The following is a 27135-nucleotide window of genomic DNA, read 5'->3' on the forward strand; positions in this document are numbered from 1 at the left end:
TTGGCTTTTTTTTTTTTTTGGGTCTGCACAGTGCGGACAAAGAAGCATTGCCAGGGAAAGTGGGTGTTCTTCCTACTTCTCCCCCCTTCCATTAGATGACTGAAGCTTGTCAGTTTCATTTTGCTGCACCCACCATTTTGTGCTGCTGCAGAGATTCTCTGTTCCTGCCTCCATTTGCTAAAGGTTTTCCATGGAGGTTTCCTCTGCTAGCAGTTCATCTGCACTCGATTTCACTGTAAAAGTACATGAATAAAGTTCGTTTTGCCTGGTAATCCTGTATACGTGTCGTTTTTTCTTTTTTTCTTTTTTGAAGAAGGTATCTTCATAACTATGATCTATTACGATATGAGTGATCGCGAGCCACTTGGAGGGGCTCGGGTTGCCTACTCCGGATTAAGAAGCAATGAGGTCGCAAATGTTGAACCTTGTCTCGCAAAAGGGGCAGGTGGTCTTACCTATTACTTTCAATCGCGGGTAGATCAGCCTTCCACGGAGGACAGGTCAGAGCAGCTGTAATTCTTATGTCATCACCTCAAAACAAAAGGAAAAGGGAAAAAAACACTTTCATGGGACTACCAGGAAAAACAAATTTTATTCATGTACTTTTTACAGTGAAATTGTGATCTGCTGCAAAAATGAAAGTAAGAACTGGCGCAGTACATAGGAGGAAGGCAAGAAAAATGAAATGGAACTTATTCTGCACAAGCAAAGGAAAACATCTTCAACCTGTACTGTGGAAAACTGATACTAGTTTTGCAATTTTTGAAAAAAACAGGTTGGGAGAAAAAACTTGACCTGAAGGCGTCTTGGGGAGAAAACTGTACAGAGTTCCTCCCCCAAAACACTTTTTATAACGTCCTCAAGATGTTACATTTGTCAACCGGGAAACCAGCCATATAGACTTTTGAGACAGCCTTTCCTTCTGCTTTCCCTAGGTTATGGACTTCCCTAGGTTATGGACTTTCCTTCTGTTTTCCCTAGGTTATGGACTCTGTCCAAAAGGGTGAGGCTGTTGCACCAGCTTCATAGGCCTTTAGGAGAAAGTTGAAGACATTTGAGAAGGCCTTTGAGTTAAATGACCGACAGAGCCATGGATGATTTTGTGCAGTTATTTAAATATTTTTAAATTTTGTTAGTTCCTGTGAGTGCTGCAAACTCTGTGTGTGTGTGTGTGTGCGCGCGTGCGTGTGTGTGTGTGTGTGTGAGTGTGTGTGTGTGTGTGTGTGTGTGTGTGTGTGTGTGTGTGTGAAGGACACCATCAAAACTGACTAGCAAAATATCTGATTGATTTAATGTTGTTTGCTTACAGATAGTACAACAAATCAGGGTTTTAGCTTGGTTTAGCTGGTTTGTTAATCACAGTTTGTATGAATTGTGGCCAAATTGGCCATAAGGTCAGTGGCGTAAGGGAAACATTTTGTTGGGCAGTGAAGAAGAGGCAAGAAGCAAACAAACCAGGATCTTTCACATAAACTGGGATTAGCTTTGTTAAGCAAAATAAACAAGGCTGTTGCGTAAATCTTAGTGTAAACTTCTTTGCCTTCGCCTGCGTTCAGCAGTTTATCTAGGGTTAGATTTCAGTCCCAACAGTCTGTCTGTCCAAGTACAAGCATCCACCTTATTTATTTATTTGATTTATAGTCCATTCTTCCCTGTCAACAGGCTCAGGGCGGATCACACAATTATATCTTATGATAATAAAATCAACCATAACATATTACTATATCGGTGCCCTAACCAATAAGTGGAAGTCAATTAATAAGGAATGAACAAAAAATAAAAAGCATAAACAGCATCCCAAAGAAAGGAAGGGAAAGAAAGAAAGAAAAAGAAAAGGAGGCCAGTTAAGTTGGAACCTGTTGCTGCCATCCACTAAAGGCCTGGAGGAACAGCTCTGTCTTAGAGGCTTTCCCCACCACAGAAGGGAGCTAAGGTCGACTCGGTTCCCTTCAGTGGAGGGCGATTCCAGGCTGTCCCTTCACAGCAACTGAGTTGGGCCCCTGAACCGAAGCTATGGATCATCTTGGTGCCTGTTTCGCCTCAACAAGCATTGGCTTGTGTTATGGCGGAAACGGGAGCCGCTTCTTACAGTTTGAGCAGTTACATGCACTTTCTGCCCTCATGACTTCTCTCCTCGCTTCTGCTCGCCACAAAAGCCGCTCGTGACTGGTTGGAATGGATGAGGTGTCGCTTTCGCATGTTTCCCACTTTGAAGTGCTGTATCAACCTTGTTCCGCAGGTGCGTAGTCATAACCGCGCACAAGGATGTCGCAGTTCGGGGCTGAGACAAAACAATGTTGAGCTTGGTGGCAGTGGGGATTCACTGAGGCGAACCTAGGTAGAAACCAGTTCAACTCTGTCAGTGGGGAAAGCCCCATACAGGCCTTGTGGAACTGAAGCAAGTGCTTCAGATCTCATTTGAGAGAGTGTTCCTCCAGGTCAAGAATAGCCAGATGTTTGGGGGGCCAGGGACCACTAGTAAGTTAGTATTTTCAGAACATAATTTTCTTGGGGGAAGAGGGGTTGGGAGAGGCAGACCTGTAGACCCCAAACCATTTAGGGCCTTAAAACATTAACACTAGAACATTGAATTTTGTTGGAGGAATTTCCAAATAACCCATTTTAAGTTCTTAAACTAAATTGTTTTAGCATACATTCAGTTCAACTGACAATCAGAACACGGACTACGTGCTGAACACATGCATTTTAATAGACTAACTTGTAATGGTGGGAATTTATTTGAACACTCGCACAACTGTTGTTTGATAGGCAGATGGCTAAAATCTTTTACACTGAATGGTGACAGCTTCCCTACTGAGAGGAGATGGGAAATCTTGTCTTTTATCTAAGATTTAATGTAAGCCACCAAATGCAAATAAATTATTTTCATGAAGGAAAAAAAATACAACTTGACCCTTTAATGGCTGTCAGTTACTGAGCTGCCAGGGAAAATTATAATGAGACTGTGAGTCAATAGACTGTAGTTTAGTTGGTTCTTGTGCTGCCTCCTGGCCTAATGAATTTAACTGCAATAGTAATTGAATTCTAGTTTATATTACCTATGCAAAGAGAAACAATTGCACTTCTGAAAATGTGTACACTCAATACTTCCCTTACTCTTTGGATGGACAGCAAGCTGTATATGATGATGACTTTACAAAGCGTTCTGCGGTAATTCATGAAAACAATTCTGAGAGATCAAGTTGATATGATAAACAATTTTGCTTGGATATGTCTACTGCACTGGCACAAGGGTAATGTCATGCCCTCATGCAATGCAGATCTCCTTCCCTTCTCTTATTAGACACATAGTTTTGGAGCCCAGAACTTTGACATATAAAATTTCAAAGACTTTAAATCTATTTTCGGTTCATAATGCTAAATCTATTTTAAGTGTAATAAGGAGTTTGGTTTTCTAATTAAAGGGTGACACGATTTCTATTCAGTATTCATATTTTATTAGTATTTAAAATGCCCACAAAAAGCAAAGAAAAGGATCAAAAACTATAAACAAATATACTTAATATAAGGAGTCCCAATTTCATCTACATCAAGTGTGAACAGTAGAAATTAATAGCATTTGCTCTTTAACCGCTTACTTAAAATTCCAACTTAATAGCCACTACCAATAATTAAAATGCTTTTCTCTGTTAAGTCTTCAACACCACTAATATCATTTTACTTTTTTTCTGTTTTACTCAAGTAATCAATCCAATTGCCCCAAAATTTTACTAAACCTCTTTCTTTAGATAACAGAGTGAGTTTGGCTAGCTCCGCCAACTCCAAAACCTTCACTCACTGTTCTTCTATTACAGGTATATATGAAGTTTTGCATCTTGGTGCATAAAGTATTCTTGCAGCTGATATGTATAAAAACAAAGTTCCATGTATTTTCTCCACAGATTTGTTCATAAGTACCAACAAGAAAGCTTCTGGTTTCAATTGTATATTCATTTTCAAAGTCTTTTGAATGGTTGAATGTATTGGCTTCCAATTTTTTCACAGGTCCATCATAAATGGTAAAATGACCCTTCTTGGTGTTCATATTTCCAATTCTTGTTAGAGATGTTTTTGTACACCTTCACTAATTTACTTGATGTCGTATATCAACATTACATCATTTTATAAAAGTTCTTTTTTAGATTAGAACTCAGTGTAAATTTAAGCTCCGTTGACCACATATTCTCCCATTGTTCTATTTGTATATTATACTCAAAATTAGTGGCCCATTTTGTCGTACACTCTTTCACTTGTTCTCATTTCATACCTCAACAATAGTTTGTACATTTTACAAATAACACGTTCATCATTTGTATATCATTCCATTTCAATTTCAGTCTTGGTATTTTCAAAACCATACAGTTTTGTATCTAACTGGGCAGCCCAATCCAGGGGGAGGGTATGACTCCCCTTCTGGAGCTGCATGAGTGCTCATTCTGCTGGTGCAAGAGGCAAATGGGCCAGTGGTGGAGCAACTTACCCAGGCGGGCGGGCCTTGAGTGGCTCCACGATGCCTGACCCAGTTCATCCTGTTTACTAATATTTTTAGTTAAGAGCTTTGTTTCCTGTTCATTAATTTAAAACCCCACTAAGGCGTCAAACTCTCTCAGTTTAAACATTAAAGGCTCAGGTGCTCTTACAGGATTTTCCAGTGTCACTTCCAAATCATCAGCAAATACTCTTAGTTCGTAAATTTAAATTTTAATCCGTTCAGTCCTCTCATCACATTTTATCTCTCTATTTAATGCTTCCCAAAGTAGTTAATACTTTGTAGTAATAATACTTTGAAGTATTTAATACTTTAATTTAATACTCTGAAGTATTTAATACTTCCCAAGTATAAACAAAAGAGGAGGGAGTGGACATCCTTATTTTGTTGCCTTTTGTATCTCACATGGTTTGGTTAAGTCTCCATTAACAATTATTTGTTTATTTGTGATGTATATTTCGATTCCAAGTGTGACAAGAAGATTTCAAAATATTAACTGAGAGGCTGAGGAAAGGGTAGAAAAGAAATAAGTTCTGATAGGGCAGGAAAAAGTGGGTATAAATCTTTATTTGTACAGTATAATTGCTGAGGGTGCATGTCAGTTTGTACTGAAATTAATCCTGGCAGAGTCCAGGGTTATAGCATTGTATACTGTATTCCAAATAGTCCCAATAAGATTATTACGTTTGTTCATGGACAAAAACTTGAATCTTATTTTCTTCTTCTGGTCATCTTCAAAACAGGTTTACCTTTCAGCATAAATGCATGTCCCAGAAGACCGTTTAGGAAGAATAGAGCCAACATCATTAGGAACAAAATATTAAAGACTGCACTGAGAAATGGAGACTGATTTAAATGCACCTGAATGCTTTGTAAAACATGCCATTTTGTAGGAAAATATCCTCAACCTATTAAGTTATTTGCAATTTGAATATTTCCTTTTGTATAGATTTTTTAATAGATGGTTTTGCAGTATATGTGTACTTTATATTTTATTCAGTAAGGCGTAGTCCCAGGTGGATGTGTTTACAATTGCAGCCTTCCTATAGTTATTACCTTGGGCTGAAAAGAGGAGTGCCAGCCACCAGATGGGACCTGCCAATGCCCCAGAATTACAGCTCATCTCCAGACTTGTCTCCAGACACCTGGAGAAAATGGCTGCTCTGGAGAGTGGATTTCATGCATTTTGAGCCTCTCCCCAAAATCTCCAATTATTTCCTAACCTAGACCTGACAACCTTAGGTGGACTCCATGAGATTGTAATCCAGGCTCCTCCACAGGTTCTGTTTCCAAAACCTCCAGCAGTTTCCTAATCTGGATCTGGCAACCCTACACACCACCTCTGGCCAGTGGCAAGGGGAACCTGGCATAACTGAAACTGTTCCTCCATTTCATTTTGTTTTAGTTCTACTTTCTTAACTTATTGTTCCCTTCACTCTTGTATATTTGCATATTTCAGTTTTTGGCTTGCAAATATTTCTGTTTCCAGTAAATAACACTGGCAATGAAGTAAACAGGTTTATTTGATCAAACTAATAAATTTAAAGCATGCACTGCCCTTCACATTCCACAGTACTGCCAGACTGAATGAAATGCAGATTCAAAAAGATGGAATGTCAACTTTTTCCTTTTAAGGTAATTTTTATAAGAAGTATTCAGTTTAATGGGATGATCTTGTAGAAAAAGTAACTGTTTCAGCAAGCATTGTCTAGAAAACATATATAAGTTGATTGTACTCAGATACCAGCTTCTTTTTAAAAATCATGGATAGAAAATTGGATTTCCTCTAAGATATGGCTCCCCAAATTTTGCTCTAACACATCTTGGTGATGAGGACAAAACGACCTAGTGATAAATTAATTACATCATTATGACAACATGTATGGGTCATATTATACTGGTATTAGAAGATGCAAATAGTACCAGGAAGGGATGAGGCCTTGCTAAAGTGCTGCTGATGTTCAACATTTATTTGCAGAGGTTTACCAGGGGAAATGGTGCCCGGAGACAACCCCTTCTCTGGGCCCCCCTATACTCACACTCACACCTGCGCCTGTGGGCGTGGCTTGGGGAACCGCATTTTGCCAAGCTCCACCCCTGGCCTTTGTGCAGGCCAGCAGAGCCTTGGGAGGACAAAAGCCGGTCTGAACGGAGGTCGGGGGTGGGGTTCGGTGGTGGCAGGCAGCTCAGGCGGGTGCTGCAGCAATTCACAAATGACTACTCTATTGTAATGGCATCAGTTCTTATCCTGTTCTGATTGTATTTAAGTTTGACTGTGTATTAGACTTTTTATTTCATGTAATCCTGAAAAGAGAAGCTGGAATAAAGATTAGGGTGGGAGTTTTTGAAAAGTATAAAAGGTTAAACTTCTGAGTGATGAGCAAATGTGTAGCAGAGAGAGTAAATGCTTCTTGAGGTTGTCTGGAACTAAATTCTTACTTCTCCACCCACTCCTTTCCTCAGTTCTCACTGAATTTGAGACAACAACATTGACAGGAACTGCAGCTTGATAACAGAAAGTCAGACAATCACGAAGTATTTTACTCAGCGAACATGTGGTGAAGAACAATGGAAAATAATCTTGCAGAATATGTTTTAATTTTAGCCATTTGATCATTTGAAAAGCTTCATCAAGGCAGTCAACCCAGCTGGCTAAAAAAGAGACAAGACTGCAAGGAAAGACAAATGCTGTTTGTGTGCTGAGGTTTCCTAAATAAACAACACAATGCAAAATCCAAACAAAAAAAAATTTACTCTGACACAGTTCCAAACTTCACACAACGCCGACTTAACAAGGCCCACTTACTCTGCCATTCTCTCTTCTCTCTCTTTCTAGTTTTGACATATAGGATGCAAGTGGATGTTAATTTTGTTTTGCATTTTAATAAATGGTACAATGGATAGTAGCGAATTAATTCATACAATTTAGCACCCTTTGTCAGTTCTAAGTGTCAGGAAACAATTTTAAAGCAAGAACCCTCTTGCAGAGCTTAGCCAGCAAAGCATGACAATACCAGACAGATGCTTATTTATATTTCATTAGTAACCATCTCACTTCATCTCTTAACTTTCTCAAAACTCTTATCAACTTAATTTCTAATCCTCATCGCTCATTCTCTTTTAGATTAATTCCTTTTATCATTTTATTTGGAAACGTGTGGCATCTCTAGTATTCCTCAAAGCCTTGAGATCTTTAATTTTTTATGTACCTTCCAAAGTATGAAGGCTTTTTTTTGGTACATGATATGAAAGCCTTTACACAATGAATGTTTATGAGAAGGTGGCAGGAATGTTTGTCGCTTAGCACATCTGTCAAACTCCTGCACACTGATCAAGTGCAGTGGCTTAAATCAGAAGGTAATTAGAGCTTTCCCTTTCTATTTTAAAGACATTTCTTCTGTCAAAGCTACATCTGATCTTTGGATATCATCTCAAATAGCGCTTTTTCCTGATAGTAGAGCCTCATCCGCTGGTGGAAAACTGTGCCATCAGCTGAGAGGAGTCTTTGGATTCAGCCTTCCGGTTGCCTCCTGTTAAAATTTACAAAACAGAATTCGAGTGAAACCTGAATCAGTATGCCATATCTGGGCTGGAAAATTCCTGGAGATCTGAGGAATGGAGCCTGGGAAGGGTGGGGTTTGAGGAGGAGAAGTACCTTGGGGGGGGGGGGTATAATGCCATATAGTCCAGACCTCAAAGCAGCCATTTTTGTCTAGGAGAACAGAACCCTGTCATATCATTTGTAATTGCAGGCCCTACCTGGATGTCAACAACTCCACACCTTAAAAACAAACAACATGGAGTGTGGTGTAGTTAAGAATGGCTGATTCTAATCTGATGAACCAGGTTTGTTTTCTCTGCTCCTCCACAAGAAGTCTGCTGGGTGATCTTCGGCTAGGTCACAGTTCTCTCATAACTCTCTAAGAACATAAGAACTAGCCTGCTGGATCAGACCAGAGTCCATCTAGTCCAGCACTCTGCTACTCGCAGTGGCCCACCAGGTGCTTTTGGGAACTCACGTGCAAGATGTGAGCTCCCAAAGAACCAAGGCCCTTGAGCTTTAATAATAGCTAAACAATTTGTTATTGGAAGCACTAGCTTAAATATTTCACATACTGAAAACACCGTTCCAGAGGTGCTGTTTGCATGACTGCTGCCTCTGAATTGAGGCGAAGCCGTGCTTTTCCCAAGGAAACACTTGTTACCCTGCCTCATTTGATGTGCAAGGCATTTGGGACTCCATTTTCCCCCACACTCACCTTCTCTCCTTGCCGAGCTCTGCACTGACGGGGAGGCATGGCCACGCTGCCCTGCGACACTGGGGCCGCTCGCACCTCAGCCTGCAAATGGCCACGGGGCTCCACCAGCATCATATTTGCCAGTGGAACAGTGCTGCCCCCGCCCGTGTGGAATCTGTCCTACATTTAGAATTAAGGAGCTGAGAGGCACAGCTCTGACTGTTACATTATCCCTTTACTGTCCTAATGCCCACTACTTTTTCCCCCTGTTGTCTGCTTTTCTATAGCCCATAGTAGAATACTATTTCTTCACAATTTGTAGGACCTAGTTCTGGATAAAGAGCTTCCCTTGGACACTTAAAGAAATATAGAATTGTATACCAAGGACCTCTAGCCAATAGTATCAAGGACCTCTATGCCATAGGGTCTCAGCTTCTTATTTTGTGTGTTACTCTTCTTTAGGAGACTATTCTTTCCACTGGCTAGGAAAAGAGTGTTTGTTGTTTTTTATTTTGATTTTCATTTGTTCTTTCAGAACATGCCTTTAATTTATTAACACTAAAGAAAGATCTGTACATGGACAAATTATTTCCATGGTAGCTTTTGACTTTTGGTTCAACTAATCTCTAGAAAACTTTTGCTAGGCAATTGCCAGGGATTTCTTAGACTACTGGTCATACTTGCTCCATTAGCTGATGTGCTGTGCTGTTTACTGAAGTATGTAATAAACTGAAAAAAGCTGGCCTGTAAGCAGGGCATAGTGCAGCTTGGAAGCGTTGGTTAATCACTTCTGCCTCATGAGAAAAGTGATAAACCCTTTCAGCCAGTATGTGCTCATGCAATTTAAATATACTTCAGGGAAATCTCTGTGTTCCCAATACATCTAGCCAGCTAGCAACCAGATGAACATGAGAATGAGGGCAAATAAAAAAGAAATTACACCAAAACTACACACTTGTCATCCTCTGCTACTGAGATGCAGGTTTTTTCCTATTGGCTTGTTTGACATTATTAGGAGTTGGGGTGGTTCCTAAATGGTTCTGATGATGATTACTGTAATACCTTTAAGAAATAAAGAGAGGATAGAAAACTCTATGAGCTACTATTTACAATGCATGTTTTTTTCCCTAATAAGCTGTTTAAAATTTTAATTTTTATAATGAAAGTTAATCAGCTGTCTTCGTGGAATGCCCAGATCTCCTCTGCATATGTATTATTATTTTCAAAACGGATTATTTATTTTCCTCTTTCTGTTGAAAGCGAAGCTTCGTATTATATATCAGGGAAACAATGTTTCCTAGTCTGTTTTTTTCCCCTTTACTGGATCTTAGGCTTCATCACTATCTCTTTGAGAATTTGTTTGTACATGGGTTCTTTGCACTTCTCTGTTTGCAGTTATTGATCTCATTTTTAGAAAAATATAATGTGGGGTTATTTAACAGTATTCATGTTTTGGACAGCGTCCTTGAAGCAACATAGCAGGTTTTTTTTTTGGTAGATTCAGTTTTGTTCATTTAGTACACAGGTGTCAAACTCGTGGCCCTCCAGATGTTATGGACTACAGTTCCCATCATCCCCTGGCCGCATGATGCTGGCAGGGGATGATGGGAACTGTAGTCCATAACATCTGCTGGGCCACGAATTTGACACCTATGGTTTAGTATGTCAATCAATCTAATGGTGGTTGTTTCAAGAATTTGTAATGGATTTGTTTCAGTGTTCCTTGCATTCACATGAAATGTTTTGTAAAATTGAAAGACAGAAACTGTAACTTTTCCTAAGTATGCTAAAGCATTGGTAATAACACCAACTTGTATTATTATTTCAGTTTAGAAACCCAATCTTGAATGTGTGCTGTGTCTTAACTGTTCACAGTCTAGTTGTGAGCTGACAAAGCAGCTTCTGACACAAATCCGACAATGAGGCTCTCTAGCATGTTTTACTGGAGTCAGTAATTTATTTGCTGGAAAATATATAGGCAAGAAGCCTCTATAAATGTAGTGTTGTGTAACATATCCATATATCTTTTCATTCATTGGCATATCATCTTAGTGGTCTCCACTGTTCTCTGGGTTACTGCCAGCTATCCTAGTTTTATGCTGCTGGGTGATAAGATTCTGCTGGTTTCCTGGAGCCATTATTGTTCTTTCTTTTTTGTTTTCCAGAGAAACCTGTAATATTTCTCCGCCCTGTTTCTGTATTTCAGGGTATGTTCATACTGTATTTCAAAGCTGCAAAATCTATCAACAAGAGAGACAAGGAGACAAATGCAAGTTACTAAAGGATGTGTTCATTTTAGGCCCTTAGACTGGGAAAACCTATTGGTAGAGCCCAGTGACGAAGGGAGGGGAAACTGCGCCCAAAACATGAACTGCCCACGCACCCCCTCCTGCCCCGACACACCCATGCCCCCCACATGACTGCAGTGATGGTGCTCGGGGTGAGCCGCCCCAGATTTCCCCATTGCAGCTCTGCCTCTGGTAGAGCCCGTAATTGATTGTGCTTTGCAATCTATCCACATTGTTAAATGTAACTTATTTACTTCAAATGCATCCATTTTCTTCCAGTATCTGGATTTTATAATGGCCAAGAATTAGATGTTAAGTGTAAATATAAAATGCTGGATATTGAAGTTTTGATCTCTGGGAGGAAGCCAATGTGGCGACTGACTGAAAGTATGTTTTCATGTGCTTTTATGCTTCTCCTACATCAGGGGCATTAATTGTGAAGTAGTGGTTGAAAATAACCCCAACCCCTTTATGTATTATTAGAAGAGCTCCAGTTAGAAGAGTAGCTTCTAAATGCTGAAAACACTAAGGCTGTTATCGTTGAATGCCAGAGAAATCCACAGTAAGGTCTGCTGTTGTTTGCCGGCTCCAATTAATTGCATTGTATATAATTTATTCCATATTACAGAAAATTTGCTACTAAAATAGCCAAAAATTGCTACTAACATACAGTATACAGATTAACATATATAACATCAGACACGCATATACCTACATCATATTTATAATCAAGACAATTATTAAAAAGATTGTAAAATTAATCAAATCAATTAACATTTACAAAACATCCAGAGGCATGGCTGCCCTTCTAAGCCTGCAAGGGAAACCCAAAATCCCCCCCTCAAGAACGAGGGGGAAGTTTAAAAAAGAGGAATAGAATGGCCAGTAATCACAAGCCTCCTACATCTCATCCCTCTTCAAGAACAGGAATGGGGCTTGGAACCAGACCTCCATCAACTTCATTATGGCCTCCATCGCAGCTTTGTCAGACAGTGGGATCCCTCCAGGCACAGCAAGGCCTGGTACATGTGGTATACCTGTAGATACTCGAGTGGTGTACTCCTCACAGTTTAAAGTTGCAGACCGTCCAGTGACTCAACAAGGGCTTAGTGCAGGGGTAGGCAACCTTTACCACCCAAAGAGCCATTTGGACCCATTTTCCACAGCCCCGAAGATCTACTGAGCCGGAGAGGTGGCTCTGCACGGAGCCGCCTCTGCTCCGTGGGGCAGAGGGGGGACGGCAGCTGCATCCTGCCTGGTGCCGCCACCTCGCACTGCTCTGGAGGAACACTCCCACGCTAACCTCCAACCTCCAGGCCATGTGGAGCCGCAGTATAAGGCTGAAAGAGCTGCATGTGTCTCCAGAGCCGCAGATTGCTGACCCCTGGCTTAGTGGAAAGAAAACAGGAATGAAAGGCCCACATAGACAAGTTACGGATAAATCATACTACCTTGGAGTGCTTAGAGGCAAAATAAATGAGCTTACCACTGACTACAACGTGCTGGTAGATAAGCTCAACACCAATACCGACACGGAGGAAGTGATGAGTGACTACAACCTATTGAAAGCACAAAATGATCGTGAAGCTCAGAGCAGAGACACCATTTTAACAGAAAGAAAAGCAAATAAAAGTTAATCCGAGCTGTAGAAGATGATATCCAGCAGGAAAAACAGGCAGTAGAAGACATCATTAAAAATACAAATGAAGAAAATCAAGCTAAATATATGGAGATGAAAGTGACAAATAAAATTTTTTTGCAGAAATTATATGCTTTACAGCAAGAACTGGATACAGTGAATGTAAAAGAACAAGCCCTGGAAGATGAAATAGCACATTCCCAGGTTAAGCAGGAGGCACCGCAGCTACATGAAAAGCTTCATCGTCTTGAAGCACATCGGGATCAAATGATTGCAGAATACAAAAGTATGGGATCTCCTCAGGAGGAGAGAGAGGGGTTACTAAAACAGGTTAAAGAAGACAATCAAGAAATAGTAAGCATGGAAAGACAGCTAAAAGATATAAAAGAGAAGATCAACCATAATGAAGGAACACGACAGTTTGACATGGATCTAGAGGAGCATCAAGGGGGGAAATTTTGAAATACAAGGAGTTGAAGAAGAGGGAGGAAAGCATGGATAACTTTCTTGAATCTTTTGAAGACTTGAGGAACCAAGAACTGGAACGGAAAGCGCATAGGCAGAGGCCAATATTGTGACACTGTTAGAGCACTCCAGCAGGAATGTAAATTGTATGAAGCAAATATCTTCTGTAACAAATCAAGAGTTGAAGATCATGCAGGAAGACCTCCCTTTCAAATTCAGTGAAATGCAGAAATCACAGAGTACTGCTAAAAACCTTGGATCTGATAGTCAGTGTCTACAGATGGACCTGAAGAAAATGGAGTTACTGGAAAGCAAGATGATTGATGAACAGGTTACTCTCAAGGAAAAAATGGAACAAATGACTTAGTCTGTTTCCGCACAGCCAGAGGCAGTGACTTCCCACCGGCATAAATGAAGCTGGTAGAGCATTGGGACCGTTCACATGGTCCCATGCGGCCAGTCCCTACACCGCCGCTGCCCACAGGGGACGCTGCCACTGCCCGCACTGAGCCGCCCAGGGTGTCTTCGAGGGACTTACCTTGCCTTCCTCTGCAGCTCTGGAGCTGCAGGAGAAGGCAAGGTAAGTCCCTCGCAGATACTGGAGGGGCCAAAAGCGACGGCCTCACGGCGGAAGATGCCACTTGGACTTGGAACTGTAGAATAATTTGCCAGCTCTGAAGGCAGCAGGAGAATAAAAGAAAAACAGACTGCAAGAAGAGAAAAGAACATTAATAAAGCGCAAGGATGCTTTCAAGAAAATCATAGGGCATCTAAAACGCAGAATATGAAGACCTGAAGGTGCACCTGCAAGGAAATGAAACATATATACAGCTTACAAATTTAGAAAGGAAGTGGCAACACCATGAGCAAAATAACTTTGTGATGAAAGAATTTATAGCTACAAAAAGTCAGGAGTGTGATTACCGGCCCATACGGAAGAATGTGATGAAACAGATTGGAGAGTATAATAAAACTCTTATTGAAACTTTATAGAACATCATGACCTGAAACCAGGCAATTCCTCCATAAGTCAGAAGAACAAACTACTGTTCTGGAATCTGTTGTAGAAAATTCTGATACTTCTCCACAGCGCAGTAGAAATCTTTAAGTGTGCATATTTCTATCTGCTGGACAATTAAACCTATAAAATTTCACTTTAAACTTAGCTCTTCTCTATGGCCGTTTCCGCACGGCCGCCATGCGCCCCCACACCGCCAAGAGTTCTGCCGGTGGGCATGAAGCCCGTCAAGACGCTAAAGCCGCGCGCAAAGCAGGCCAAGCAGAGGCCCTTCGCGAGGGAGACCCTTCTGCGAGTCGCCTTCCGCGATGTCTCCGTTGTCGCCTGCTGGCCGTGGAAGCCCCGCCCACGCTGCCCTCCGACCCCTGGAGGTCGGAGGACAGTGTGGGCGGGCTTCCACGGCCAGCAGGCATTATGACAGAGACATCGCGGAGTGGGCGTGAAAAGACGCGTCTTCCCCAACAACAACCCTTTAAAGGGTTGTTGTTTAGGGCAGCCTGACGCCTGGGAGCGCCAGTCAGGTCCCGGCTATGCGTTGCAGCAGCCGCCCTGTCTTGGCGCAACGGCCTGGGGTGGCATTTTACGCCCCCAGGTCAGCCGTTTTTGGGCCATGCGGAAACGGCCAGAGTTATATTGTATTCTCATCAAAGTGTCAAGTGAAGGCATCTTTCCTTACAATGTTTTGGCATGGATTAATAAGGGACTTACTTTAGTCAATATTAAAGTTTCATCCTCTAGTAATAGTTGTAGCTGCATCTCAGTGCCCTAGTTAATAAGAAGACACTGGCATATTCTCAAACGGACAGAATGTTTGTTTATGTTTGTATCCTTGTATATGACCACTCTATCAAACTTCCAAAGGGGAGAGTATGAACTGTACGCAAAATGACCTATAATTGTTGAACAAAAGATAACCAAATAAGATATGCAACGTAAAAAAAATTACAACTCCCCCCCCCCCCATCCGTTTCAGTCCATTTAATGCTATGGAATTTAAACACTAGCATTGAACTTGGCCACTAGCTTTGTAATTTGTGGATATTTATCAGTGAGGAGAATATCGGTTCTTTCTGAGTCAAAATAACCAGCACACTTCTCTAGTTAGGAATCTAAAATTATATCAAGCCTCATTGTAAAAGCTACATCTGAGAAAGACGTATTCTATAGTTCATGGTTCTCCAGTCTTACATGGACAAAGCCTCTGAGGGCTGGCGATCTTTTTAAACCTCCCTTCCAAAATGGCAGAATGCAAAGCTGTATAACATGCCAGTTTGAAAGCCCTTCAATATCTATTTATTTTCAGAGTCAAAATGTATATAGCTGGACAAAGAATATATTTCATATATATATGAAAAAGAAGGCATTCTGGCAATCAAGCTGTCCTACCATATGAAAAACTCTGTGTTTTATTGCTTGCTTGACTGTATCTAATCCTAAAGACAGAAAGGCTTGTGGAGAAAAACAAAGGCAAAAACGAAGATTTTGCCTATCACAGACTTAAGCGAACTGGACAAACAATTATTAAAGTCAATGGAAGAAGTCTGCAGGGCGTAAAATTCAACTTGAGAAAAGTGATAAAAGAGCCACTCTAGCCTACATTCTTGTTTGTCCAATCTCACCATCAAATTCGAAACACAATTTGGGATCTGAAGAATGCTCTCAAAAATTTACCTTGTCTCCTTTCAAGGGGAGCAAAGAAAGAGGAGGCAGGCCTCAAAAAGCAGATTTTAAAGGAGTCGTGCAAGCATTTTTTTTAATACAGTTTAAGGGCTGCCAGAACAATGAATCTACCTTTCATACAAAAAAACTTAAGAACGGTAGAGGCAGATCTAGCATCTATATCAGCTGTTTTAGAGCAATTTGATTGAAGAACCATTCCTAAGTATTTAAATTTATTAGCCTGCTCCAAACTTTGGCAATTAATGGACCAAGTCCAAAATTTTCTATTCTTGCCAAATGACATTACTTTAGTCTTCTGATAGTTTATTTTTAACTCTTCATTTTTACAGTAAGACATAAATCTGATAAGTGTCTTCCTAAATTTTACCAGTGTTCTTGATAATTTGGCAATATGTTCAACAGACAATAGAACTGAGATATTCTGATGGGCAGTCTTTGGAGGATAAAAATCCATTTAATTGACGTTATCATTAATGTAATATATAAAAAGCACTGGAGCTAATATAACCCAGTTGTCTCTTCCTGTTGAACCTAACTCTAAGTAAAGTACTTTCATGAAGAGCCTGAATGAGGAGATAAAGCCTTTTGCCTAAAGAAGAGGCTTCTGATTTTGCCCACAATTTGAAGTGTGATATAGAATCAAAAGCCACTTTAAAGTTTATAAATGAGGCATATAATGAAGAGGGTCCCTTCAATATGTTTTTTCCGTTAGGTGCTGTAGAGTTAAACAATGATCTAGGATAGATCTGTTCTCCCTAAACCCTGCCTGTAATTGTATTGTATATTTTATAGAACTTACTTTTAGAAGCAACTTTATGAAAACTTCGACTAATAACTTTGAATAACATTGAACTCTGTTTTAACTTTCACTGTTATGGTATATAAAGAGACTAATTGTATCTAATTTGCAAGACTAGAGATAATCTGCCATTTTATTTTGGAAAAACTAATGACTAACACGAATTAATTAAGTTTGAGGAGAAGAAATCTCAAAATATTGTGGAAATATACTCAGGCAGTTTGCCAACACTGGACATCTGTTTTGATTCCCATTTTTCAATTAGAAAAGACACTTTCAAGGATGGAGAACATATCGGTTAGGTTTTTTAAATAAATTGTCCTCTGTTATATCTTTACTGGGATTACAAAATATTTTATTCCATTATTAAGAATTTGAGACTTTGCAAAGCATTATAAGCAACAGAATATTGACTTTGGACAATTCTTTATTCATTTTAACTATTTATCTGTTTAAAACGAACTGGATTATTGGGTCTTATAAGCATCTTTGGAACTTTTACAAATATCACTGATATATTAATGAATAGAGAAGAAAAAAGTAAAAAGAGTGGTTTTTATCTTTATTATTTTATCTGTTTTGCTTTCAATATTGGTTTTTTAAAAAAGGATGCCATTTTTATTTCCTTTTAAAAGACTAAGATTCAACTAAGAAAATATTTTCTGCTGTCTGGTGTTTGATTTATTATTGAAAGACCCAATCCAGATGGGGAGGGGACCTCTGTGGCAGCCAGGGATGGCACGGTGAAGGTGATGTCATGCTGATTTAAAAGGGGTTTCAGGTGGTGTAGAAAGGAGGGAAATTGAAAACCTCCTATTGACCGAATAAAGTCAGTTCCATCCTTGGGAATGTACCTAGCTCACCCCAAGTCATGCCGGCGTCCTCAGTTATGATGCAGCTCTGGGTGCAGCTCTGGGTGCAGCTCTGGGTGAGGTATCTTCTTCTGGGTGAGCTGTACAGTGCCCACCAGCTGCCCTGTTTACCCACCCCACTGCCACTTACACCGGTGGGTTGGGCAGATGCATCAGCATGGGAGCATGCCACTTCCAGATCACGCTTCGCTCCCCACCTCTAGATTTGGCTATGAGACTGGACAAAAAAAAATATCTTTTCTGCCATCTACTGTTGCTTCTCTTGTTATTTTTAATTGCCAACTGTTGATTGTCAAACAATATTATTTATCAGATTTTTTAATTTTTTACTTTGACAGTAGTTAACTATATTATACTATGGGGGCTTTTGTGTTTTTATAATCATTTAAAAATTATGTCTTACATGTTCTATATTTCATATTCTAGACTAGAGGCTTAGATATTTTTATTATTTACTAACTATAAACTTTGCAGTTAATGTAGTAATTGTTTATATAAAATTAAGGTAGATTACATATGATTATATGGAAAAATTGTATAGAGTATTTAAACAGAGAGAGAGAAAAAAGAGAAAATAGAGAAAGATAACATCAGGAACCAGAGGGGCAGAGAAAGAATACAGCTCAGAAGACAATATAGATATGATAATTAAGAAGATAACAGGCATTTATCTCATGCCACATTAAAGCTATTTCAGCAGAATCAGCACAAGAAAATAAAAATGTTTTAACTCAATTATAGCAAACAGACAAAAGAACACAAGAGAATATTGCTGAAGTCAAGGAAGACATACAAAAAATAAGAGCTGAGATAGCATCTGGATTGCAGGATGTAAGCCAAAAAATCAAGAAAATAAATTGGATATTCAAGAAATCGAAGCCAAACAAAAAGAAATTAAAGATAAAAGTAGCGCAAGATCTACAAGCAAGTTGTTTAACACATGCAAAATCAAAGGATTGAAGTCCTGGAATTGAAACCCAGAAGTAACAATTTACTTTTTCACAGAATCCCAGAAGAATTTGGAGGGGTTAGACTTAGGCTGTTTCCGCGCAGCCAAGGGAGAGAGACTACATCGGCATGAATCATGCCGATACAGGCTCTGGGGCCATTCACACAAATGGCCCCATGGGATGCGCAGCTGTTGGAGCAGGCTCCGCACAGCTGCATATTCCCCTCCCCGGCTCCAAATGCCTCCTTACCTCCTGCTGGCAGCCGTCGCTCTGCTGTTGCTCTGTGGAGGCCAGGGGACACGCCCCCATGGCCAGAGCGACAACTGCAGCTACAGAGGCCAGGGGGCATGTCTCCTGGCCTCCTCAGAGCGACAGCAGAGCGACAGCTGCCAGCAGGAGGTAAGGAGGCATTTGGGGCCGGGGTGGGGAATACGCTGGCTTCCACCCTCTGAAGTTCACATGCCAGTGGATGGAAGCCGGCGTTTGCAGGAAAACTCGCTCCCTGAGCGAGTTTTGAAAACACCGTTTGGGCGGGAACAGAGCGCTGCTGCATCGATTTGGCAGCGGCGCCTGTGCAAAGGGTCCCCGCCAAAACGGTGTTTTACTGGGCTGAAGCCGTTGCTTTCAGCCCGTGCGGAAACGGCCTTAGAGAAAGGATTTCAAAAACTAATACAAGACACAACCCATTATATCTTGAGATATATTAGTTGGCTTTACTTATAAAAATTGAAAGATACAATCTTAATACAACTTAGAAAAAAGTCGCTCACAACAGAGAGGCAAGAAATACTGATATACCAAGATTTTCCTCCTGGCATAATAAAAAAAGGGAAAGAATTTAGAAACCTGAAGCAAGTGCTGCAAGAGAGGCAAATAACACTGTAAAATTCCATTTGCTTTAGAACTATTTTTGGCCCATGGTGGAAAAATAATAACAATAACTGAATAAGCTGAACTACTCTAATTGCCCTGGACCCTAATTAAAGGTAATCTTCCTTCCTATTTGGATTCTCTGGTTAAAGTTGTGTAGACCCTTTATGCACTCAAAATTTCCTATAGTTTTGCTGGGTCATCTGTTTTTTCAGATTAGCTATGTCCCTGATCTCATTAATAAGCAGACTCCTTGGTATATATACTTCTGCATTGTCCTTAGGTATCCCAATAGAGGCTAAAATGGACTATCCCATGTTTTAATAAATGGTCCACATTTTCTTGAGCAACTTTAGAGCAAAAGGTACATTTCCTCTTAGAGGAAGCTCTAACCCTCAATGTGCTTTTTTTGTTGCTTGTTTTTATTCTACTTGTTCTCAATCCAAGGCACTCCCAAAAGGGGTGCCCCATCCTCCATTGTTTCCAATGGGAGCTAATAGAAGATGGGGGCTACACTTGGAGGGTCCATAACCTTATACCCCCTGAACCAAACTTCACCAAACCTGGGATGTATTATCAGGAGAGTCTCTTATTGATACCACCCAGGCTTTGTGAAGTTTGGTCCAGGGAGTCCAAAGCTATGGACTCCCAAGGGGGGTGCCCCCATCCCCATTGTTTCCAATGGGAGCTAATAGGAGATGGAGATGGAGGCTACACCTTTGAGGGTCCATAACTTTAGACCCCCTGAACCAAACTTCACCAAACCTGGGTGGTATCATTAGGAGAGACTCCTAAAGATACCCTGAAAGTTTGGTGCTTCTAGTTTAACAATTGCACCCCTGACAGCAGGCACCCCCCAAATTTTCCCAGATTCTCCTTTTAAATCCACCCCCTTTGGCATGGATTTAAAGGGAGAATCTGAGATCCTCAGTTTAGAAGAAGAAGAAGAGTTTGGATTTATATCCCCCTTTTCTCTCCTGTAGGAGTGGGGCTTACTATCTCCTTGCCCTTCCCCCTCCAACAAACACCCTGTGAGGTGGGTGGGGCTGAGAGAGCTCAGAAGAACTGTAATAGCCCAAGGTCACCCAGCTGGCGTGTGTTGGAGTGCGCAGGCTAACCTGAATTCCCCAGATAAGCCTCCACAGCTCAAGTGGCAGAGCAGGGAATCAAACCCGGTTCCTCCAGATTTTAGGATGCACCTGCTCTTACCCACTATGCCACATTGAAAGTGATGCTGTTTCAGGGTGGGGGATAATCCACCCCAAAACAGCATCACTTTCAATGTTGTTTAACTAGGGACCCCAGATTCTCCCTTTAAGGTGGATTTAAAAGGAGAATTTGGGCTCTCTAGTTTAGACACCATTGAAAGTGATGCTGCTTGGGGGTGGATTCCAGCATCACAGCGGCTGCCCGCCCCCCCCCCCCCAAAACTCAGATTTTGCACCAGGCTCCATTTTCCCTCTATGCCTCTGCCCAGAGGGGAGGGGCAGGGAAGGGCAGGGCAGGGGAGTCTGCCATCCCCGACCTCGGAGAGCTGCTTTTATAAGCGCTAGGCCAGGGGCAAGCTTGGGGAGGCGTGGCCATGCCCTAGGGGCGGGTGGGGGTGTGGCCCCCCCGAACCTCCCCATAAAAAATCTATACCTACGTCCCTGAATTGTAGCATAAATGAAACCCTCAATATATCTAAGTTAAAAATGCAGAAAGCAGACATGTAAGGTGTAACACAAATAAGGAAATGTGAACTGAAATTTGTAAGTAAACAAACTAAAGCAGTTACAGTCAGATGCCATCTGAAGAAAATCACAATTAATTGGGCTGCTAATCATATGCGCAGGCATAATTATGAGTACCAACTCATAGAATATTGCTATCCCTTCTGCACTGCAGTGAGATAGAAGAAAAGAGAGCTTCTCCTGAGTGATTTTGTCTCTTGTGTTTTTCACTTACTGGTCTTTCAAGAAGAGTTAATGCAAAAATCTGGTCTTACTCTTTCCTTTTGTTCCTGTTTGTTTGTGAATAGATGAGAGGGATATAGCCTCTGTCCTGTTCTCTAGAAAATGTAGGGGACTTGGATTGGTACAGGTTCAAGGGGAAGAGTACAGAGGCGGAGCGAGGGGAAAATCCGCCCAGGGCGCACGTATGCCCTGTGCCCCTGCTGAGAAAATTCTACTAGAACTCTATCATACAGCCCAGAAACCACACAACATCCCAGTGATTCCAGCCATGAAAGCCTTCAACAATACACATCAAGATTTCTGACCAGTTCCAAGACAAAGGGCAGAGAGCCAGTAGGGAGGACCACACCCATACTCATCATGCTAACTAGAGTACAATAGCATATACATGAAATAAGCCTTGCCTAATAGCTGTCTATCTGGGCTCCCAGTGATTAATTGCTGCTTTTAGCCCAGCATAGCTTGAGTTTATCAGAACCTGGGAGATAAGCAGGGCTGACCATGGTTAGTACTTGGATGGGTGAGCACCACCAAGGAAGACTGGGGTTGCTATGCAAAGGAAGGCAAAGGCAAACCATCTCTGGTAATCTCTTGCTTGGAACATTCTGTTGGAGGGAGTCAGTTGCAATTTTATGGCACACTCTTCTTGGCCTCAGAAGAAGTGTGATGCAGAAGAAGTGTGATGCATTATCTACCTTTGATTTCCAGGTTAAGTAACTCATAATGGCTTAACTTATAGATCAGAAACCAGTTAAACAGGAAACAAAGAGTAGGAGTTAAATGGACAATTTTCACAATGGAAGGAAGAAAGGAAGCTGAGGAGTTCCACATGGATTAGTGCTGGGATTGGTACTGTTTAATTTGTTCATAAATTATCTGAATTGAGGGTGAGCTGTGTTGTGGCCAATATTACTATATTCTCATTCTTCATGATGATGAGAACAAAATCAAAGTGTTGAAGAGCTCTGGAAGGGACTCTCCAGACTGGGTGAGTGGGTGACAATGAAGCAAATAAGGTTCAGTGTAAGTGTAAAGTGATGCGTACAGGAATGGGGAAAAAAATCCTGATTTTAAATCTGAGTTCATGGGGTCTAAATTGATGGTGATGAAGAAGGAGATCTAGGACTGGATAGTTTAATGAAGATGTTGACTCAGCATGTGGCAGTGGTGAAAAATACTATGTTTCAAGATGTGATAACTGAAGCAGGTACATCTGGAGGGGCTTTGTATTAAAGCATTAACTAATTTCCATGGCCCTTCCATGCCATCAAAAATCCTGCCTAAAATGGCTAATTGAGCATAGTACTTGAAGTGAAAGCAGAGGTTGGCGTTTTGGTGTGATTGCTTTAAAGTGAAGTTCTTCGGTGCATTTTTACAAAAAAAATCTTTTGTGCATTTGGCACAAGATCTTTCTGATTGACAGCCTGCTTGGTTATTTATATTTATCTTTTGCATTTGCATTACATTACTTATTGGAATTTATTATGAATTTTCCTTAATTTGTATGCTGAGAGAGAACTCTGAAGTGTATTATCTGTCAGTGTGTGCATTTCTTGGGATTTTCCTCTGGTGTAAAGAAATAATGATATTGTGTTCTGTGTTCCTCAATCACAATATCCATTGTATATTTCTGGAACTTGGTTCTTATAGGTTAACAGAAACTATAGAAAAAGTATTGGGCAGCAGCTAGCTATCGTATTATTATTTAAATTATGCCTTTTATTAATAGTTGTGAATATTTATTAGCTGCTATGATAGCTTTTTTCATTATTCAAAAAGCAGTAGCTATGCATTCTTATGGGAAATGCCTCAGCAAGAAGAATGTTGCGAAGTCTTTCATACAGAGTGAATTCCTCCAGGTTTTACACAGAAAAGGCCTGTTTCAAGAACCTGATGATCTTCAGTAAGCTGTTATTACTATTGATGATTAATGGAACTCAGTCATACTGAATCTCAGAGATCAGGGTTTAAAGGAGCATGAATTTCTCTCAAATGGGAAAGAAATTAATGAAGCAAATATTGAGAAATCCAGTCAACATTTCCATAGATGGAGAAATGGTGAAGGGCTGTGGTACATTCGATTAATCACCTTGACTTGCAAGCTCATATTTTTTGGGGGGTGGGGGGCAGTATTCATTTCATATGCATATCCAGCATTTAGTTAGTGATAACAGAATTTGCCCAAATAGTAACTGTTACCATCTTGATTTATCAGAGTTACTTATGCTGTATGTTCTTTTTTGTGTGTATTTAGTTACACTTAAGTGGAACTACTGCATAGTAACTGGAGAAGTAAGGTAATGTTAACAGTTTCTTTGGGAAATCTGGAACCCCAGATAAAATCTCTGTAATTACTAATCCTCCTTGGATTTCAGTGAGAAATGCGACAGATTTGTGTTACCAAAGAGGATGTAAGTGTAGGATAGTGTTGAAATGAAAGATTTAATATTTTGCCTAACTCAATTGAAGATTATTGATCAGCCTGTCTCTTTTTGTTCCAGCTGAGTTACCGGGATCATCTGCGGTCAGGCTTTCTTCCTTGCGTGATCTTCCAGCTCAGCTGCAAGAACTGTACCAGCAGGGCTTCCTCTTGGCTGCTGTCCATCCCTTTGTGCAGCCAACTAACGAGAATGAAAGGACTCTCCAGGAACAAATCTTCAGGGCTGTGCTGATTAAGAAAACAGAAAGGTAAAGCTTTTTGAGTGAACTGAGGATAAAAATAGTCAATGAGATTTCCTGCTGTGATTTGACCTAGTTCAGGACATTATAGCAGTGTCATGCTATAATATTTGCTGGGCAAAGCTGGGGTATTTTTGTAGGCTTAGCATGTTTTCTGTTTTTGGGATCCATCTACAGTTTGGCAGCAGTGTCTGAGGATAACAAACTGTTACATATTTTGGAAAGCACTGTCACCAGGAAGCAGCCATCCTTGGGCAGAAGTTTGGGAGGATGTTCATACTGTGTTTTTTAATTCAATGTTCTGTTTTATTAAATGCAGCCAGGGAAGCTATTTTTTTTCCCCAATAGCTCTATTCCTATTGCCTATGTGGCCAAAGGGCAGCAATTAAAATAGTTAGTTTCATTTTTTGACAGAATTTTTTAACGGTGTTGACACTTTTATTAATACAGTATGTATTATTACTTTAATCTGTATAAATAACTTGCACAGTTTAATAAAGGCACAGATGCTGTCAAAATCTGAATATAATAAATTCATAATCTGAATTTCCTCAGGTTGTAATACTTGTTTTTATTACAAGGCTAGCTCCAATGACTTAAAACTATTACTTCATCTGCAATTTAAAAACACATGCACTTCCAGTTTATGTCCACTTGTATGTATGTGTGTTCAGCATTCATCAAGCTAAGTAGCAAAGACCAATATCCCTGTTGATGGATATCCCAAAGGTTATTTCTTAATTCTTTAAGCAGATCTTGTTGCTGAAATTGACTTGAACTTATAAATGGCAATGTAATTTTACAGAATACCAGAAATTGTCATCACCCATGCTAGGAAAATCACACTTCCAGGCCAAGCACATATTGTGTATGTGTAAAAGATGACACAGTAATTCGTGTAGGACAGGGGTAGGGAACCTGCGGCTCTCCAGATGTCCAGGAACTACAATTCCCATCAGCCTCTGTCAGCATGGCCAATTGGCCATGCTGGTAGGGGCTGATGGGAATTGTATGTGGGGGGGGGGGGGGGTGGGGGGGGGGGGGGGTGGGGGGGGGGGGGGGTGGGGGGGGGGGGGGGTGGGGGGGGGGGGGGGTGGGGGGGGGGGGGGGTGGGGGGGGGGGGGGGTGGGGGGGGGGGGGGGTGGGGGGGGGGGGGGGTGGGGGGGGGGGGGGGTGGGGGGGGGGGGGGGTGGGGGGGGGGGGGGGTGGGGGGGGGGGGGGGTGGGGGGGGGGGGGGGTGGGGGGGGGGGGGGGTGGGGGGGGGGGGGGGTGGGGGGGGGGGGGGGAGGGGGGGGGGGGGGGTTGGGAGGAGAGAGGGGGGGGGGGGGGGGTGCGAGGGTGGGGGGGGGGGGGGGTGGGGGGGGAAGGGGGGGGGTGGGGGGGGGGGGGGGTGGGGGGGGGGGGGGGTGGGGGGGGGGGGGGAGACCCAGGTGGCCCATATAACCCGGGTTGCGTTTTTCCACCTTCGACAGGCCCGTCGGTTGGCTCCCTTCCTCTCCAATGTGGGGGGGGGGGGGGGTGGGGGGGGGGGGGGGTGGGGGGGGGGGGGGGTGGGGGGGGGGGGGGGTGGGGGGGGGGGGGGGTGGGGGGGGGGGGGGGTGGTCAAGGTGCTGGTGCTGACCTTTAAGGCCTTATGCGGCCTGGGACCTTCGTATCTTTGGGACCGCATCACCCAACATGTCCCAATGCAGCCTCTTCGTTCAGCAGAGGCCAATCTACTGGTGGTCCCTGGCCCCTCGATGATACGGCTGGCCTCCACGCGGGCCAGGGCCTTTACAGCCCTGGCCCCAGCCTGGTGGAACGCTCTTCCACCAGCTATCCGGGCCCTGCGGGACCTCATGGAGTTCCGCAGGGCCTGTAAGCCGGAGCTGTTCACCGGGCTTTTGGAGGTACCAGCCGTTGATGGTGCCCCCCCCCCCCGGCCATAAATCTCGGCCTATCATCTTGGGACTTACTGTCCTCCCTTCAGCAAGAGGGTTTGAAATTGGGATTGCGGACGCCATTTACTATAAACCAAGCAACCGCCACTAGCCCCGCCTACCTTGTTTTTAAAGGTTTTAATTGTTTTTAGCTGCATATGATGGTTACTGTGCTGTACACCGCCCAGAGCCCCTAGGGGATGGGGCGGTTTAAAAATCTAATAAATAAATAAATAAATAAACAAATAAACAAACAAACAAACAAACAAATAAATAAATAAATAAATAAATAGGGGAAACTGAAATCCCCACCGTGAAACTTATTGGGTGACTTCTGTCTCAGCCTAAGCTATCTCACTGTGTTGCTGTAAAGATAGCATGGAGGAAAGAAGAACTATAAAAATGACCATGATCTCCTTGGAGAAAGGATTGACAGATGAATAGAAGTTAGGAAGGGAGAGTCAATCTTCCGATCATGCTCATCTGCAAATGTGGTTGGCTGGAGGAGATTCATGGTTGTTGGCATGCTGAGAACAGTCTGGTGTCTGTGTTTGTGGAATTTTAGGTAAAAGACTTGTGTCTCATGTCACACCTGAACATGTTTTGGTTATTGAGGTTACTTTTGAGATGTTACCAATGGTATTGCTGCTTCTGGAATCTCTACTGTTTTCAGCCCATGTGGAATGCTGAGACAACATTCAGCAACTGTGACTGGATTCCTGGAGTTGCATTACCTGTCTGGTTCCGGCGTACCATCACCATGAAATCCGCTTTAGCTGTTGGTGCTTAGATGCTGTTTTTATAACGTCGGAACGGGAGGAATGGCAACTGTTCATTGTTTCAAGTGCTGTTTCAAGAATTGAAAGGTGTGATACGTAATCTTCAAAATCTGTTTATCCATATGAATCAGTACAAAGATGTGAAGGAAGCTGTTGGGAAATGGAAGCAGTTTAATGAGAGATGGGTGATCTTACAAATCTGTGGCTAAGGATTCATCAACAACTTTTCTGTTGACTGTTGGAAGTAATACAATTTGGCAACTGTTAGACTTTTGCATATGTATAATATATGGTGCTATACGCCATGCTGCAGCAACAGGCTTAATAAGGCAGTCCTGTGGGGGAAAGTGCGGGCGATATTCATAGCCCTTAATCAACGTGCTCGTCCGCCTAGGTTTTATTGTTGGTAGCAAACAAAAGGGTGAAAATAACGTATCTCATTGTGACATTTTGTCAACGAGACTGCTAGTGAGAATCTTCATTTGGTGGATATGA

General features: G+C 41.9%; 1 protein-coding gene and 1 pseudogene across 3 annotated transcripts in view; both read left to right on the forward strand.

Moving 5' to 3' along the window:
- RFTN1 (raftlin, lipid raft linker 1) overlaps positions 1-27135 on the forward strand; it is a 136056-nt gene that overhangs the window by 18926 nt on the left and 89995 nt on the right. For all 3 annotated transcript variants that reach the window (XM_048511525.1, XM_048511522.1, XM_048511523.1), the window contains exon 3: positions 23765-23951. In XM_048511525.1, coding sequence (XP_048367482.1) covers positions 23765-23951 — 187 coding nt within the window. The remainder of the gene's footprint in view (positions 1-23764; positions 23952-27135) is intronic.
- On the forward strand, positions 11894-13486 carry LOC125441161 (annotated as a pseudogene).

The sequence above is a fragment of the Sphaerodactylus townsendi genome, linkage group LG11 (assembly GCF_021028975.2).
Source record: "Sphaerodactylus townsendi isolate TG3544 linkage group LG11, MPM_Stown_v2.3, whole genome shotgun sequence".
Lineage (NCBI taxonomy): Eukaryota > Metazoa > Chordata > Lepidosauria > Squamata > Sphaerodactylidae > Sphaerodactylus > Sphaerodactylus townsendi.